The following is a 15,532-nucleotide window of genomic DNA, read 5'->3' as shown; positions in this document are numbered from 1 at the left end:
ATCAGTTCTTCGCAGGGGTTTCCAGAGGCGACCCTGGTTCCCTGGGTCGGGTGGCAAGGATGAGATCCAGAGAGATGGCGCTCCCAGTCTGGCAGTAAGGCCACGCAAGGTGCCCAATTACGCACAGCAGGTACTTCTTTAAAGATTCAAGTACCACCTCCCTTTCTTGGTTGTTCCCTTCACACACACATCCCAGCTTGGCACTGTTCACTGGGGATCCTGTCTGACTCTGGCACGAAGCCTCTGGGGCGGCTTCAGACCCTCGCCCACAACCTTGACCCAGCATCCAGCCCTGGCAGCTCGCAGAGCAGGTGTCGGGCAAAGGTTTGTGGAGCGATCAGAGACAGCAGGCCACATACGGGACAGCAGAGATGGCACCGTTCCAGTCACCTGGGCGACCTTCTATCCAGCAGGCCCCAGGGAAGGGCACCTCAGCCAGACCCGTTCTTCTGCCAGGAGGGTTACTTGTGGCCCTGCCCACATGGGGGGCTGTGACTCAGGGCCCCTCCTGCAGGCCAGCTGTTACTCACTGGCCCATTCACAGGCTGGCTGTCACCCAGGGCCCCTCCGCAGGGGGGCTGTTACTAGGGGTCCCACCCACAGTCTAGCTGTCACTCAGGGCCCCACCCACATGGGGGCTGTTACTCAGGGCTCCTCCTGCAGGCTGGCTGGGACTTGGTCAGGATGCTCCACCCTCTTCCTGGGCTCTATTTGCTGGGAGCCGAGGCCCCCAGACACTTACCTTAGACCCAGGGGAAGGGGACCTCTCACTGCAGGACAGAGGACAGCACTCCTGGGAGGACCCGCGACATGCCGCCTCCCCGAGTCAGCGGGGAGGGAAAGGCGGGAGGTCAATCCTGGCTTCTACTACACTTCACTTCCCACCATAAGGAAGAAATATACTCAAGTGATATTTTCTCAAGAGGTTGTTTTGAAATGCAATAAGATTTGAAGAGCTATAAAATATTTTTCCATTCCAAATTCTAACATCCTACATAAAGAACTGCCCATTTTTAAGAATAAAAACCCATGAACACAATGGTTGGTTTTGAACCTTTAATAAAAGTAAAAAAATGAATGCAAAAAGAACACAATGTTGAAAACTTGGTGTGAATGTGAATCTCACTACCTGTTCAAATCTGGGGTAGTGCAAATTTGTTCATACTATTTTACATTTTTACAAACTCGAATCACTTTGGTTCATGTACTTGCTATAAAGTATTGGCAAAAAAATTCTTCAGATTCACATTTTTTGGCTACATTATTTCTAACAGATACAGATTTACTTCCAGTTTAAGAGAGAAAATACTTATTGTTTGTGCATGATCAAGTATATTTTAAAGATTCAATTACTGCTTTCATCTAATGACTTGTGGTTTTTCATAAAATGTTGACATCTTCATTGAAAAGTCTTTTCACAAAGCTAGTCATTTGTTTTCATTTTCAGAAAATGTATAAGGGGTCATTGCAAAATTCAGAATGATCCCACTTTCTTTTGAACAAAACTCCTCTAAAACAAATTAGCTACAGTAACTTAAAATTTACTCCAAGATATTTTCCTCAAAACAAAACAAAACCACCGCAACGAGGATCGTCACATGGACGCAGCTGAGCACACGTCCACAGCCACACGCCACTCGGTCCCAGGCCCCGTCCTGCCGACGGCCGACTGAGAGTCAACGGAGTCTTTTCATCAAGCCTCTTTCACGGAATTTAAAACAAACCCAAAATATTTAAATTGCAAAATACAAAAAGGTAAATTTGTAAGTAAAAATTACAAGTTTACTAAACCCACAAAACTGGAGTATTTCAAAGGACCAGGGCTCAGTGGACACATACCGACAAAGCAACTTCACAACGGAAGGAAATTATTGCTGACTTCTGCCTCCTCCATGCAGCACTGAAATGAATGGTAACCCTCTTTTAACATCTCATACGTTAAAAAAAATAAATATTTAAGAGAATACAAGGCTCAGATTGGTTTTCATATACATTGCACTTGAAGTTTAAGACCCAATACTTGCAAATTGGGTCTGGTACGGTCTGTGCCGTTAAATGACTACATTGTGCTCACCACTATCTTTGAGTATTTAGAAACACCAAATCTTTAGTGTAGTGACATACGCACTCATCTTTTTACAAGGCAATCACAGATTGCAAATTCCATAGGGCTGTGGAAAAAATAGGCATCTCTCTTCTGGAGTACTAAAGGAACAACAAACAGTCTGGCTCACTAAGACTGAAACCCATGGCAGACAGGTATCCACTCTTAGAAGATTCTGGATAAAACTTCATAAATACTGAGGTGAAAATCCCAATACGTCACAGCGCACAACCACGGCCTCCCTCACCTCTCCATCAGTAAGATTGTCTACACAAAATTCCCCGGGAGGAACGAGAAGCACAGCTGTGCACTGTGGGACACGCGTGTGGCTGCGTGAGCGTGACACACCTTGGCGCACGAGCACGGCCTCCCAAAGCTCGCTGGCACCGCGGCCGCTTTTCTCTTTTTTGACACAACCCTATTTTTAAAAATGTTTTGGATAAATATTATTCCTATTTTACCGCACTTAATCTCTGTTAAGCACCATCGACCTACCCCCTGTGGGCACTGACACAAAACCAAGAGCTGGTAATTAGGCTTTAGTTCAAGGCTGTGAAATATGGCAACTTGCTTTAATAACAAGAATGAAATCGAATACTCGGGACACTGCAGCCTGCTGCCCGCCCGGGACCCAGGCCTCCAGGGCAGGCGCAGGCATGGGCGCAGTCGAGCAGGGTCACGGTCAAGATAAGCAGTTACTCTTTCCCTTTGCTATTCTAAAACTGGTGAATTTGTTTTTCCAGGTGTCACTTGTACAGTCAGCCCAATCTAATAGATTATTGAGGGGAAAAAACAATCTTTGTCACAATCCAATATCACAGAGTTTCTTCCCAATCTTGTCATTCTTCAGAATCGGTGGGTTTGAAGACTCAGTCACTATGTGGCTTTTCAGGAACTCCCTATGTGCAGAGAAGAAAAGAGCGAGAGGAAATCAGCACTAGAGGTGTACATATTTTCATCAGCAATTCAGAGGACCCTAAAAGGTGAAAGAGGAACGCTTCCTTTGACGGCGTAAGGTGACGGAGACAAGGCCCGTGGAACATACTGGGGCAGAAGACGCGCTGCCCCCCACCGTGAGCTCCTCTACCCTGGGCCGGGAGGCAGGCGAGGCACCTGGAAGACCCGGGCCCCCTCGCTGCAGCCCAGCAGGAAGCCTGTTCCGTGGGTGGGGGCCGCTGCGGAGAGGGCGGCCATGTCTGTGCCCATGGAAAGGACACGCTTGGTCATATTGAGCACAGTGATGCTGGTGGGATGACAGGGGCTCCGACAGGCTCTCACTGGCTGCAATCCAGGGACGGGCGCTCTTGGGTACAAAATCAGGCTGTTTACCTGAGGAAGGGGAGCTTTCTGCCATAACCCTATGTTAACGTCTGGTTTCTCCATTAGAACTTCTGCTACCAGCAATTTGGTGAGACCTACGTTCGAAATAGGGCACACTTCATAACGCTGAGGAAGAACTCTGCCTTAAACCCTTTCTCGATGCTTCCTCACGGGGCTCTCAGCAAACCCTGCAGCACACCCACAGCTGCTCCTGCTCTCCAGGCACTGCCTGGCAGATCCTCCAGACAGGACAGATGTTCCACTGAAGAACGGGCAGGGAGGGCGCAGCCGGCTCCCGAGGTGGCGAAGCTCCTTGAGGGCAGAAGAGGGCCCTCGGGAAACACCTCCTCCCTGAACCCAGGTCTTTCCACGCACCCCCCTCAGGCAGCCGTGCGTCCCGATGCAGCCGAGCCGAGGAGCTCACCTATGAAACCACAGATGCTCTCCTGCGCCCAGGCGTGCATGGGGCCTGTGAGGCGTGGGCATGCTCACTCCTCCCCGGGACACACAGCCCTCCAAGAACTGGTGACAGGAAAGCACTGCCACCTGTCAAATTCAAGCCAGAGGAAGACACTAAGCAAACCTGCCCTAGACTCTCGCCACTGGAAGCGTGGCGGGCCACTGACATGCTGGAAATGGGGAGAAGGCTACTCTCACCACTGGGAGCGCGGCGGGCCACCAACGTGCTGGAAATGGGAAGAAGGCAGAGCACAGGGAGCCATGGTCAGAGCGTGGGTGCACACAACGAGGTGTGGTGTGGGTGCAAGACCCTAAGGGACCCCCGCCCTGAGCGGACAACCAGCCTGAGCCAGATGCAACATCAGATGTCCACGAGAGCCGCCCAAGGGGAGCACAGTTCACGTGGCAGGACGGCGCCTGCGGGAAACCCAGGAGGGCCGCCCAAACTTATGAGGGCCTGCAGGACAAGGGACAGATGCGAGCTGTGTCAAGGCAGGACGGCGCACGCAGGAACAGCACGGTTCAAACGCTCTCTGCACCCACCTGGGCAGGTTACTCCCCGCCCCAGGCTTCACTCTCCCCATCTTTACAATGGGCCAGTAACTGTGCTCACTTCCAGCTGTTGCAAGGACTAAATCAGCTAACAACGAAAATGTCAGCACAATACCTTGTGTACAGCAGTGCTAATGAGCATTAGTCCTCACACCCGCTCACACTGCGTCAGCACGCTCATTAGTGGCTGAGCTGGGTCAATCACAAACAGGATGGGCAAATCCCACTCTACACTGCCCGGGGGTTGCGACCAGGCATTGGGGTCCTGGCTGCAGAGGGCAGAGCCATGCTCATCACTGTGGCAGGTGACACCTTACATTTCTTGAGAAAAGGCTAAGCTACAAATAGCAACCAATACAAATTCTATAAAATGAGGCTGCAGACTCATTATTTTCTTTTAAACATCAAGACTGACAACAAAGACCACATAGTAAAAGCTACTCGAACCATCTGACTGTGAGCAAAGCCACCATGCAGCCTCTGGGCGTGGCTAATCCTTGCAAGTAATTATGATTCTTTTTAAGGGAGGGAACTGTGGGAAGGAATAGAAGAGGTGTTCTAGAGGCCGATGGAATGCAGGATTCAAGGGCACTGGGAAAACAGCAGCAGTGTGGAACACGAACCTGGGATACACTGGACCGGCCAGATGCAGTCCCAGTGCTGACTGAGCGCCCAAGCTCAGAATCTCTTCACCTTCAGATTTCTATCTTCCTCACTCCAGTAACATCCCGTCACAAAGCCCTACTCGGTGAAGGTGCCAATTTTAAACCACGAGTTCCTTTTTCAATGTGGCCCCTGGAACATGAAGCCAGTGCCACTTGCGCCTGAACAGCACGCGTGAGGGCCCGTGGGGAAGGGCGCTCCGGCAGGAGGGACAAGCCGCGAGCATGACCTTCAGTGGGCACAGCCTAAGCACGGGACAGGAGGAGCGACCCATCCATTCCTAAGACACTGAGCAACTTCCTGGGTTTTCGGGATGGAAATGAGTTTTCAGATTCTGAGCAGAGTCAGCTGGTTTTTACAAATGAGACAACTGTTGTTAATTTTTTTCATTTCTTTGAAGAAAGAAAATAATTAAGGATACAGGCTCAAGTACTCTAACTCGCTCTTTGAAAATGTCTAACTTTCTCTTTGATAGGAAGATTCTGGCAAGATTCCACGCCACAGCCTAAACTGTAAGATTCCACCAAAACCTGCTGGGACAATCAACACTCTCCACGGCTGACGATCTGGGACACAACACAGAAGCCTGAACGAGGGCATACTCCCCGACCTGTCAGGACGCACGGAGCCCAGGGCTCCCCCGCGCTGAAGCCTCCCTGGCTCCCGCGGCAGAGCTCCCGCAGCCCTGGGGCCTTCTCTGCAGAATCCAGGCAGGTGGCAGGGTCAGGGCTGGGCCCAGCAGGGGGGTGGGGCCTGTGGGCCGTGCCTGCAGCTCCTTCACAGCAGTGTTCTCGCTCCAACCCGCTATGACCGTCTCCTGCTCTTGCCGTGGTGGGGGAACCCCCAAAACGACAGGTCCCCTGAAAAACTAGTTAGGCAAGGACAGTCATGTTATAGGGAGGCAGTTCTGTAAAACAGTCCTTATTATAAATGTATTGTTCATTCTTCAGCCCTGACCGAGTCTGAAGCAAGTATGATTTCCTATGCTTGCCAATTCCAGCCTCATGAAAAACACAACTTTGCTCCAGGCACTTGTCTTTCTGCTGCAGCAGCCCATGTTTAGAAAGGCTGTCTGTCACCTTTGGAAATGGCCCGGAGGGCAGTGCCCCGACTCCAGGCCCACGTGCAGGGAGGATCGCTGGGGGAGGAGCAGGTGCAAGATTCTGAAGCCACCTGCACTGGAAGGCGGACTGCAGAATGGGGGCCTTTCCCACTTTTTACAAGACTCTATTGCTTTCAGGAGAGTCATTTACAGATGCTTTGAGGGCTGGAAGCCAAGAGGAGCAAAAGCAAAGAGACCAGCTGGACAGACTCGAGGCGGGGGGGACGGGGGACAAGGGTCTGGAGCTCTGGGCAGGACCGATCCCGCCTTCCTTGTCATCCACAACCTCACGCCACGGTTCTCTCAGGGAGCCGACAGCGGTGTTCAAAGAACCGTGGGGTCAAAAGCAGTGCTGGGCTTCCTGCAGTGGCGAGAGCAGAGGGGAAGGACGGGAGCCCAGCAGCAGCCTCGAGAACATCGCGGAACACCCGTGTGGCGAGTCTTCCTCCTGATGGCGCACACATCCATCTGCTACCCGGGGACCACTATCGAGTTCCCACATACAGCTGGTGTGGTTTTGATGATAAAAGTGATTTCTTATTATAAGAAATTTTTGTTACATGCAGAATAGGGAAACCCCCTAAAAGCCCCCTGCAGTTCTACTTCCCAGAAACAGCCACTTCTGATTCCCCTCCACAGCCCACTCTCCTCCGTCCCCCAGCACACGTGTCAGTTCTTACTAGAGAGGCGTGAGCTCTACACGCCCACTTCTCTTTGCCAGTCAGACTGACCTCCCCTTCAAAGCTCTACCTCCAACTCCGTTCCTCACTCCCAGGCCTTTGCAAACTCACTCAAGTGACTATAACAGAGCTCCGCTCCGTGCAGTCGCTCGCCTGACTTTCTGCGGCAGAAATACAGGTACAGACAGAACTGACGACAGCTTCACATGTATTCACACGTGTCACTGTGCTCTCCACTGGGCTGGGAAGTCCTGGGAACAGGGACCACGCTTTCTTCCGCCCGTCGAGCAGCCTGCAGTGGCCACTCTCGATCACCAGTTCATTCCGTGGACAGATGCCGGGGGACGGGCGGAGTTGGAATTGGTAAAACCAGCTGTGACCATTCCTGGGGCTGCGGAGGGCCTGCCTCCTTCAAGTGAACCAAGCTTCACAGCTCTGAGAAGTCTGCTACTTCTCCTTGAGCTGGGACCCAGGCGTTAAGGATCAGATCGCCACGGGTAGAGAGCGCAGGAGGTGGGGTTGGGCCCAGGAGGTGAAGTTTGTTCCATTTGGACGGCCTCAGAGGGAAGGCCATAAGCACTCTCCTCCAGCTCCAAGGGACAAGAAGAAGGCCCCGATGTAAGTTTCCCCCAATTGCAGAGAGTAAAAAGGAAGAAAAGAAAGCTTAAGTAAGGGAGAATTATGCCAGCTATTCTCTTCTAAGTTGTCTTTAAAGATTTTTCCATACAGATGGCGGGAGCACGGCAAGGATTACACAGTAAAACTACTGCAAAGGTGTGATTTGTGCAACTCGTTTAAAAAGTTTCCTCCAACTATTTCTAGAAGTTTAGAACTTGTGCATGCTGTCAAGTTTCTACTTCTACTAAAAAAAAATGCTTATTTCCTAAATCTGGTTAAAAAAAACCTTCATCATAAAAGTACAACAGCATCAGCCCATCATCCCCAAAAGTAAGTAACTCGCCCAATGTGGTTCACACTCCAAGTTTATGAACAGTCACCCTGGTTGAGGACACTTTTATCCCAAAAGCCTTACTAACAATTCTCTCCTAAAGAGCACTGAAATAAAACTCTCAAAGCAGTCGAACAATCGTGGGGTTGCCTGGTTCTACATGGACAACTGAGAAGGTGGGCGGAGGGGAGGCAGACAGGAGGGAGAAGCCCAGTGCGTCGCTGAGGCTGTCCGACGAGACGAGCCCTCGGACGCTCAAGAGGGGACCCAAGAAGCAAAGCTTTTCCAGTGGAGACTGTTTGTTTCAGCAGCAGATCCACATCCACAGAGAATTACAAAGGGGTGAAGAGAAGGACGCCTTAGCCTCAGGAACCACTGGAAAACATTCTAAAGTCCATCTTTTTGAAACTCCTTCTATTTTTGTGAAACGGCCAAGCAGCCTTCAAATCCAGCTCTCACAAGTAAGGATGAGCTGGCACAAATAAATGTCCTGTTCTAAAAATAGCACATGAGGGACCAAGATAAGTTTTCTGAGAAACCCCCAGACTTTATCTGAGGGCAATGGCCCTTATAAGACTCCAGTTTCCTTTCTGTAGTTCATTTTATTTAAGCCCTGTGGTCAAAGCCCACTTGAAACAACATTTAAATGTCCCCATTTAATTTTCTTTTGGTGAAGTGCTCAAATTTAACTACCCAAAAGAACTGCTCCAATTATCCTCGACTTCAGCTGCCGTTCTGGCTCGCAGGAACCGGCTCCGTGCCATCGGAGGGCACACTTCTTTCTTTTCCAGAAAGGACAGGGCAGTCTGGTGGGAGTCCATCACCCAGGGACGGAGGCGCACCCAGCGATGCCAAGTGCCGTGCCCTGCCCTGTGCCCGGTCTACCTGCCCCTCTCAGCCAGGCCTCGACCTGGGGTAGGGTCTCCGCAGCCGCAGGCTCCATCCACCTCTGATGCCCTCTCCTAGCATCATCTGCACCCCCATGAAAGGTGGGCAGAAACTCAGCATGAACCACTCATTTCAGCTGTTTCAGTAACCCTTTCTCTGCCGTGACCTCGGCAGGCCTGAGTCCAGAGAAGCCTCTGAGCCGTCTCTGGCCCGAGGAGCTGAACGGAGGGAGCTCCAGCTCCTTCCTGCCCAGCTCGGATGGGGGTCTACAAACCTCTGAATCCCTATAACCTAGCAAACAACTTCCTGGGTATTGTTACCTACTTTTTTTAATACACACTTTTCTCAATAATTGTTGCTCTTGAGTCTCAACTAGACAAATATCAACACAAATTACAGCATACTACGTAAGGCGATTCTGTCAAGCTGCTAACTACAGTGTTAGAGCGGAGATAACCTTACGTACCATAGCCAGCTGCCGCCCTATGTTTCCTACTGTCACGCCTCCTGAGAAAAATATGCACGGGAGCCAGGAGCGGATGTAGAGGAAATCTGGGGATGTGTACCTGGCGAGAGAGGACAAAGAAAAATCACGGCTGAGCGGTCACCTTCCCTGAGTCCAGGTCCCTCGGGGTGAGACTGCAGTGGGACAGATGGTGCGTGCTGGCCGGGCGCGCTGCAGGGGGCTGACATTGGGGGGCCATGCTTTCCTGCTGCTACTGCTTGGCTTTCCTCTACATTACACCATGGGTGGTGCATTTTTCACATATGAATCAACAACAAGCAGCATTTTTGAGAATTTCACGCCTAAAACTGTCATGTATGTATACAGGCCAAATAAACAGGACATCTCAGCTTAGCGGGTATTTTTCTAATGCAAGTTAAGCGACAGCTTCTGGATGGAGCCGATACTTGAGAGCACACGCTTACTGATAGACGCCATTGTAGACCAGCAGCTGAGTGATCAGAGTGGCCAGGAAGGCGATGGTGATCCCAAGCCCGAGGCCACTTCGGGAACGGTCAAATGTCCACCAGAGGCCCAAAGACAGGGCTGCTAACGTCAAGGAGAGCTGAACGTTATTGGCAAAATCCAATTTCTGGTGATGTACAAGTTAAGGAAAAGTTTAATGATTTTTAATATGATCAAAAACAACAACAAAAAAAGCCCAGGAATTACACATGCGTTAAAAAAAGCCCAGGAATCACACCGGATTCTCCATCCATCAAATCTGCCCAGGGCGCTGCAGAAAGCAGTGGATACAAGGTCTCTGTGATCACGATGACCTGAAACTTCTCTGGCTCACCGGCTCAAAAACGACTTCACGAGTAAACTTTCTAGACGCCATCCATACAGTTCTGCTGGTACTTTGGCCAAAAAACAACGTATTTTGGTATTAAGTCACCCACGGCCCTGCTCTTATTTCTTGTTTTCATCAGTACCTTGAACTGAGCAAGCGTCCTCTTCTCTCAGTGTCAGCGTGAAGACACCTCTGCAGAACGGCGCTGGGCACCACAAATGCCAGTCTGTGGAGGCACAGTGGGCTTCACCACAACACCGTTATCAACCGGTGACAAAACGAACCTGTCAGAGCTAAAGTATCTCATAATACCCTTTTCTGACATTCTTACCATTAAAATAGGGCTAGAGCAGACTTAAGAGTCGGTAACTCTAAAAATATCTTTAAGATTTTAAAATAGGATTTAGTTGTGCTAAAGAAACTCAATCTTTGGAGATCTTGTAAGCTATGAACCATCCTCCTGAAAACTGCACTTCTGCACAGAAACACACTAGCTCCTGTGTGAGGCATGCCACCCGTGGACACCAGAAGTTCAGGGAGCTGCTATTAAGAACCTTATTCCAGAGGACACCACTTTGACTGGCCCTCTGGGAGAAGCAGCTCCAGGAAAAGCGACTCTCTCGCCACTTCTGGGCCACAGAACCAGGTCTTCACAAGGGAAGGACGTACGGTAGAAAGGTCAAAAGGAATTACAAAGTGAACTCTCAGGAACCGAAAGATGCCGTCTGACAAGGAAGAGACCAAATGAGTGCACTGTGCTTCTGGCATTACTCCGTTTCCTGAAATGAACTGGAAGGACTCTAGGAACCATTTCAAAAACTCCCACTAAGTGTAAACTAAGCAATACGCTTTAAAATAAAATACTTGGAAGAAGATTGTTCAAGTAAACTATGAGATAACATTTACTCATTAAAAGTAATGAAATGCTTCAACACATAACCCAAGAAAATGCTCTGCACACAGCACATCCACTGAAGGATACAGCACTGGCGTGGTTGATACCCACAAAGACTGCTACACAGCGCATGACACTGGCCCACTCCCTCTTGAACTTGTGGGGCTCTCCGAGGTGACTGTCGATGCAGGGGTAAAGTAAGCCGACAACAGCTGTCAAAGAAAGAAAAGATGACAGTGTTCGAATGTACCAGCTTAAAATCACAGGATTTCTATGTGGCAATTATTAACATAGTACTCAAACCAGTCCTTTTCCTAGAAAATTTATCTGCTATAACATAATATCTAAATCAAGACTAATTACGTATTTTTGTTTTCCTTGAGTATAAACAAAAAAAATCACTGTTTTGATAAGATTAAAATTGTTCCTCAGTTTAGTTAAACACAGAAGCGGATGGAGTGAGGGCTTAACTGTCCGTGCAGGCCGCAAGTGCAGGACACAAAGGCCTGTGGAATCAGCCTTCCATTCCACCAGCGTCATCTCCACCTCACAACCAGGAGACAGCTTCTGAGAAGACCCGAGGCCACAAGGCGCTGACATTCCTTCCGCGGACCGGCAGGGATGCTGGGCACATCTGTGTTGACCTCACCTGACGTCTGGGTCATAAAGGCCACACGCCCAGAAGAACAGCATTTAGTCTGTAGACCGAGCACACGTTCAGCACCAGCCCCATGGGTTGGTGCTGCGACCAGACCACCACGCTGGTTCTGCTCTTCTTTACCTGTCCCTAGGAGCCAGGCCCTGAACGGTGGGAAGACCCGGGGACCAGGCACAGAACACAGGGCCTCGTTCCCAGCTGGCCCTGCTGGGACCCGACTCCTCATGTTTGTTTCCTCGTGTGTGAAATGATGAGGGTTATATAACACAGATGGGGGAGGAGCGGCTCCCTGTGGTCTGGGACGTTGGAAAGTTTTCAGTCACGGGAGAAGGTGTGGCTTTCCAGGAAAGATGAAGACAGAAAAGAAAGAACAGGGCATGTGGTGACTGGTGGGGACCAGGCCCACAGGACCAACGCTGGGACCCAAGGTTTCCACCACGTAAAGTCACCAGGTACCGAGGCCTGACAGCCATATGGCTGTCCACCTGGGTGTCCTATGAAAGAGGTAACCACTTTAGATTCTTGAACAGAGAAACAAGAAACACAGTTTCAGCCAAACATTCAAATGGAAGATTTTCAGTTTCAATTTCATATTGCATTTTATCAAGTTCTCATTCTAAAACAGAACCCAAACAGCTCTTTAACTTACTTCACTATAACTTAATTTTACCTTTTGAGGTTAAAAGCTAAATAGATGAATAGGTACTACAGAATTTTTCCCTTATGCTCTTGGCTGATGGTCAAAAAGACCAGTAAGGGCCTGCCCGGTGGTTAAGCGGCTGCACTCTGCTTTGGCAGCCCCGTGTTCATGGGTTTGGATCCTGGGTGCGGACCTACACATCACTCATGAAGCCACGCCATGGTGGCGTCCCACATACAAGGCAGAGGAAGACCGGCACAGATGTTAGCTCAGGGCCAATCTTCCTTACCAAAAGAAAAGCAGGGTAAGAAAAATTGTGTTTCAGATACTCCGAGAATTCCTTGAAGCTTCAAATTACAAATAGACCCTAAACTTTCATTTCTAAGATCAAGTTTTTGATTCAAAAAAAGAAACTACTGCACCAAATGTGTAGGAAAAATAGAATTTTGCATCTAATAGTATAGCCATGCACTTAAAGCATTTAGAAAAACAAAGCAAGGTCCCATCTTTCTAAGGACAAAGATGGAAACACTGTGCCTCCTGCTTCATAACTAGAGCACCCCTCTGAGGGCTGTCCGAGCCAGGACAAGGGCTCTCCATCCCAGCCTGTGCCTTCCTGTCGTCTTAAGTGAGTCTGCTGAAAGGGTGACGTGCTTCCACAGAGCAGGGGACACACCCAGACTCCAAGGAGGCAGTATGCCGAGTTATGAACAGTGGTCCTGCCGCTCGCTGGCTGGGTCCCCTCGGACACAGCTAATCTCTCTGTGATTCAGTTTCCGCATCTGTAAAATGGAGCTACAGCAGAGCAGTGCTGTAAGAAGTAAAAGGAGCAAAGCCTATGAAACAGAACGTGGGCATCAAAGTCCATGAACGTCAGCCACCAAGCATACAGCAGGGCACCCTCCTGTGCTACTGTCGTCACCCCCTGCCCCCCCCCCCCCCCCCACCACCACGCCACACACGGTTGTCCTGCCCTCCAGACCGAGCAGTGCTTGCGACAAGGCTTTCTACTCACTCTGCACTTCAACAGCTGATGGAGCCGGGGCTGCAGAAGCAGCTGACACATTTGTTAACCCATGAATGCTGTGTGACTAGAGCAGTACTGAGAGATCTTCTGGGCCAAGACCAATTCAGGATCTTAATAAAACCAGCTAAATAACCAAGAAATTCTACTAAATGAAGGCAGTTGCCTGTGCCTTCGACTGACCGTGTGTTGTTTCACAGCATCTCTGGGACTAGTTATGAGAACTCACACCTAACCCTGGACGCAGGGTCAGTTTCCCAGCAGTGCTGGTGGAGAGGCCTGGCTTTGGCCACGTTCACTTGGCCATCCTGCGAAAGGAAGTGGGAGAGGCTGCTCCCTGGCAACGCCTCTGCCCACTGTGCCCACGTGACGGGTTGTTTTCAGTCACCCAGCAGTGTAGCATGTTTGAGCGGGCAACCAATGGCAGCCAAGTCCCGCCGCTCACCAGTTCTGCAGGCGGCCAATCGGGGGCAGCTGCTCGGGATGACAGCTGCCGGGCTCCCCCAACAACATCCTCAGTGCCAGGTCAGTAAGAGGGAAGGACCTGGTCAGCCTGGCACAAGCGTGAAACAGCCAATTATCTCCCCACCTCATCTCCATCACCGGCTTCCTCCAACCCCCAGAGACGAGCGTTTGGGGTTCGATATCCTCTCCACCCCGTTCTCCCGGAAACACAAACAGGGGAGATGCACACTTGTCATCTGTGGATGGTTCCATTTTCATTTAAATAAATGTTTCTCATAGGCTGAAAAACATTTTTAACTAAACAACCATCTTTTATTCCTACTCACCAGCTGCTGTCCCACAACAGGGAGGAACCCACCAGGCTGAGGAGAAGATGGTGGCAATAACTTCCTCAGGGAACAGGGTGACGTTCCTCTGGACCTGCAGCAGGTTGAGCACGAGGGCGAGGACCACCCCGACTGAGAAAAGCACCAGGCTCCTCTGCACCAAGTGGTGATGCCAGCTGTTAGTGTGGCAGCTGCTGCCCCCACGGCCGCCCACACCAGTGCTCTGCGGCCCCCGAGAGGGGTCAGTGTCCGGGGCACTGTGGGCCACCAGCAGGGAGGGGCCGGGCACTGAGGAGTTGATCATTTTCCCCACTTTGGCGGCCACCCCTCCGGAACCGGTTCTCTGGTGGCTTCTGTGCCTCCGGCCCTTAGCACAGGAACAGCTCCAGAAGTGGTCGTCCAATCTGGGCATCAGTCACCAGGGTCCGGCAGGCTTTCCTAGAAGGAAAAAGGGGTCGGGGAAGGGGGGACCACCATCAAGCTCATTTCCAAGGGACACGGCAGGTCGGGAAAGCCCCGTCGGATGGAGGGTGTGCTCACATTCATCACCAGCAGGGCCAGGAAAACTCCCTAATCCCTCGGAGAGTCGGCGGGACAGGGCAGCCGACACAGCAGTACCAAGTGGATGGAGTGGCAAGGGCACCCACAGGGACACACAGCTGCGATCAGCGGCAGCCAGGTGTTGGGTGACCGGAGTGTTGCAGAGCCCTCTAAGGTCCCCATCCGCAAAAGTGCCCCTCTGCATAAACCCTGAAGTGCTGGCCCGTCCAGTCCAAAAGTTTTCCAGACTGCGCCCGTTCGCGGGAGGCAGAGCCTAGCTGGGCGCAGGCCGCCCCAGGACAAGTTACAGGGCTCCTCCCGGACGGAGGGGACCACCGACCGGGCCCACTTGGGGTCAGGGGTGCCGCCTGGGGCTGGGGTCGGAGAGCGCGCCTTGGCCCGAGGGTCGGGGCGCGTGCCGCAGCCCCTGAAGGAAGGCCGTCCACCCCACTGCCGTCCGTCCCACTGCCGGGAGGGGTGGGGAGGCCGCGGGGTGGGGGGCGCCCGCCCCGGACATCCCCGCCCTCAACATCCCGGCTGCACCCGGGCGGCCGCCCCTTCCGCCCGGGCCTGGGCCCCTCGGCCGGGCCCCACGCACCTGTCCAAGGGCGCCCGCCAGCGGGCTCGCCGGGGAAAGAGGTCGTGGAGAGGGTCGCGGCCCAGACCGCCTGGAGTTGGGCCCGCAGCGCCAGGCGCGCGGAGCCGCTTATAAAGCGGGCGGAGGGGCCCGGGTCACGTGACCCGCCGGCCCGGCGCCCCGCCCGCGCGCCTGGGGGCGTGGCCTCCGCGCGCCCCGCCCCGCCCGCGTGCCCGTCCGCTCGCGGTCTGGTGAGGCGGCCGCGGCCAATCGGGGGCGGGCGGCCCATATGACGTCAGCCCACGCCACCGCCATCCAGCGCCCGGCGCCGGCTCGGGAGCGCGGACGGACGGGCGGACGGACGGACGGACGGCGGGCGGGCGGCCGAGGCC

General features: G+C 52.1%; 1 protein-coding gene across 3 annotated transcripts; it reads right to left on the bottom strand.

The window, feature by feature from the left end:
- Nucleotides 1-1,042: 1,042 nt before the first annotated feature.
- On the bottom strand, nt 1,043-15,290 carry INSIG1 (insulin induced gene 1). Of its 3 annotated transcripts, XM_046669222.1 has the most exons (8): nt 15,162-15,183; nt 14,564-14,682; nt 14,024-14,461; nt 10,998-11,122; nt 9,648-9,814; nt 9,184-9,283; nt 3,849-3,970; nt 1,043-3,003 (listed from the first exon to the last, which is right to left on the bottom strand). In XM_046669222.1, exons 3-8 carry the CDS (start codon nt 14,433-14,435, stop codon nt 2,907-2,909), a joined length of 1,023 nt encoding a protein of 340 aa, XP_046525178.1. In that variant the 5' UTR covers nt 14,436-14,461; nt 14,564-14,682; nt 15,162-15,183; the 3' UTR covers nt 1,043-2,906. The 3 variants fall into 3 exon arrangements, with proteins under 3 accessions (XP_046525178.1, XP_046525177.1, XP_046525179.1); XM_046669221.1 differs by lacking the exon at nt 14,564-14,682 and having other exon boundaries at nt 15,162-15,290; XM_046669223.1 differs by lacking the exons at nt 3,849-3,970; nt 15,162-15,183 and having other exon boundaries at nt 14,564-15,137.
- Nucleotides 15,291-15,532: the final 242 nt, after the last annotated feature.

The sequence above is a fragment of the Equus quagga genome, chromosome 8 (assembly GCF_021613505.1).
Source record: "Equus quagga isolate Etosha38 chromosome 8, UCLA_HA_Equagga_1.0, whole genome shotgun sequence".
Classification (NCBI taxonomy): Eukaryota; Metazoa; Chordata; class Mammalia; order Perissodactyla; family Equidae; genus Equus; species Equus quagga.
Note: the sequence above shows the minus strand (reverse complement) of the source record. Positions and strands in the feature narration are given on the sequence as shown.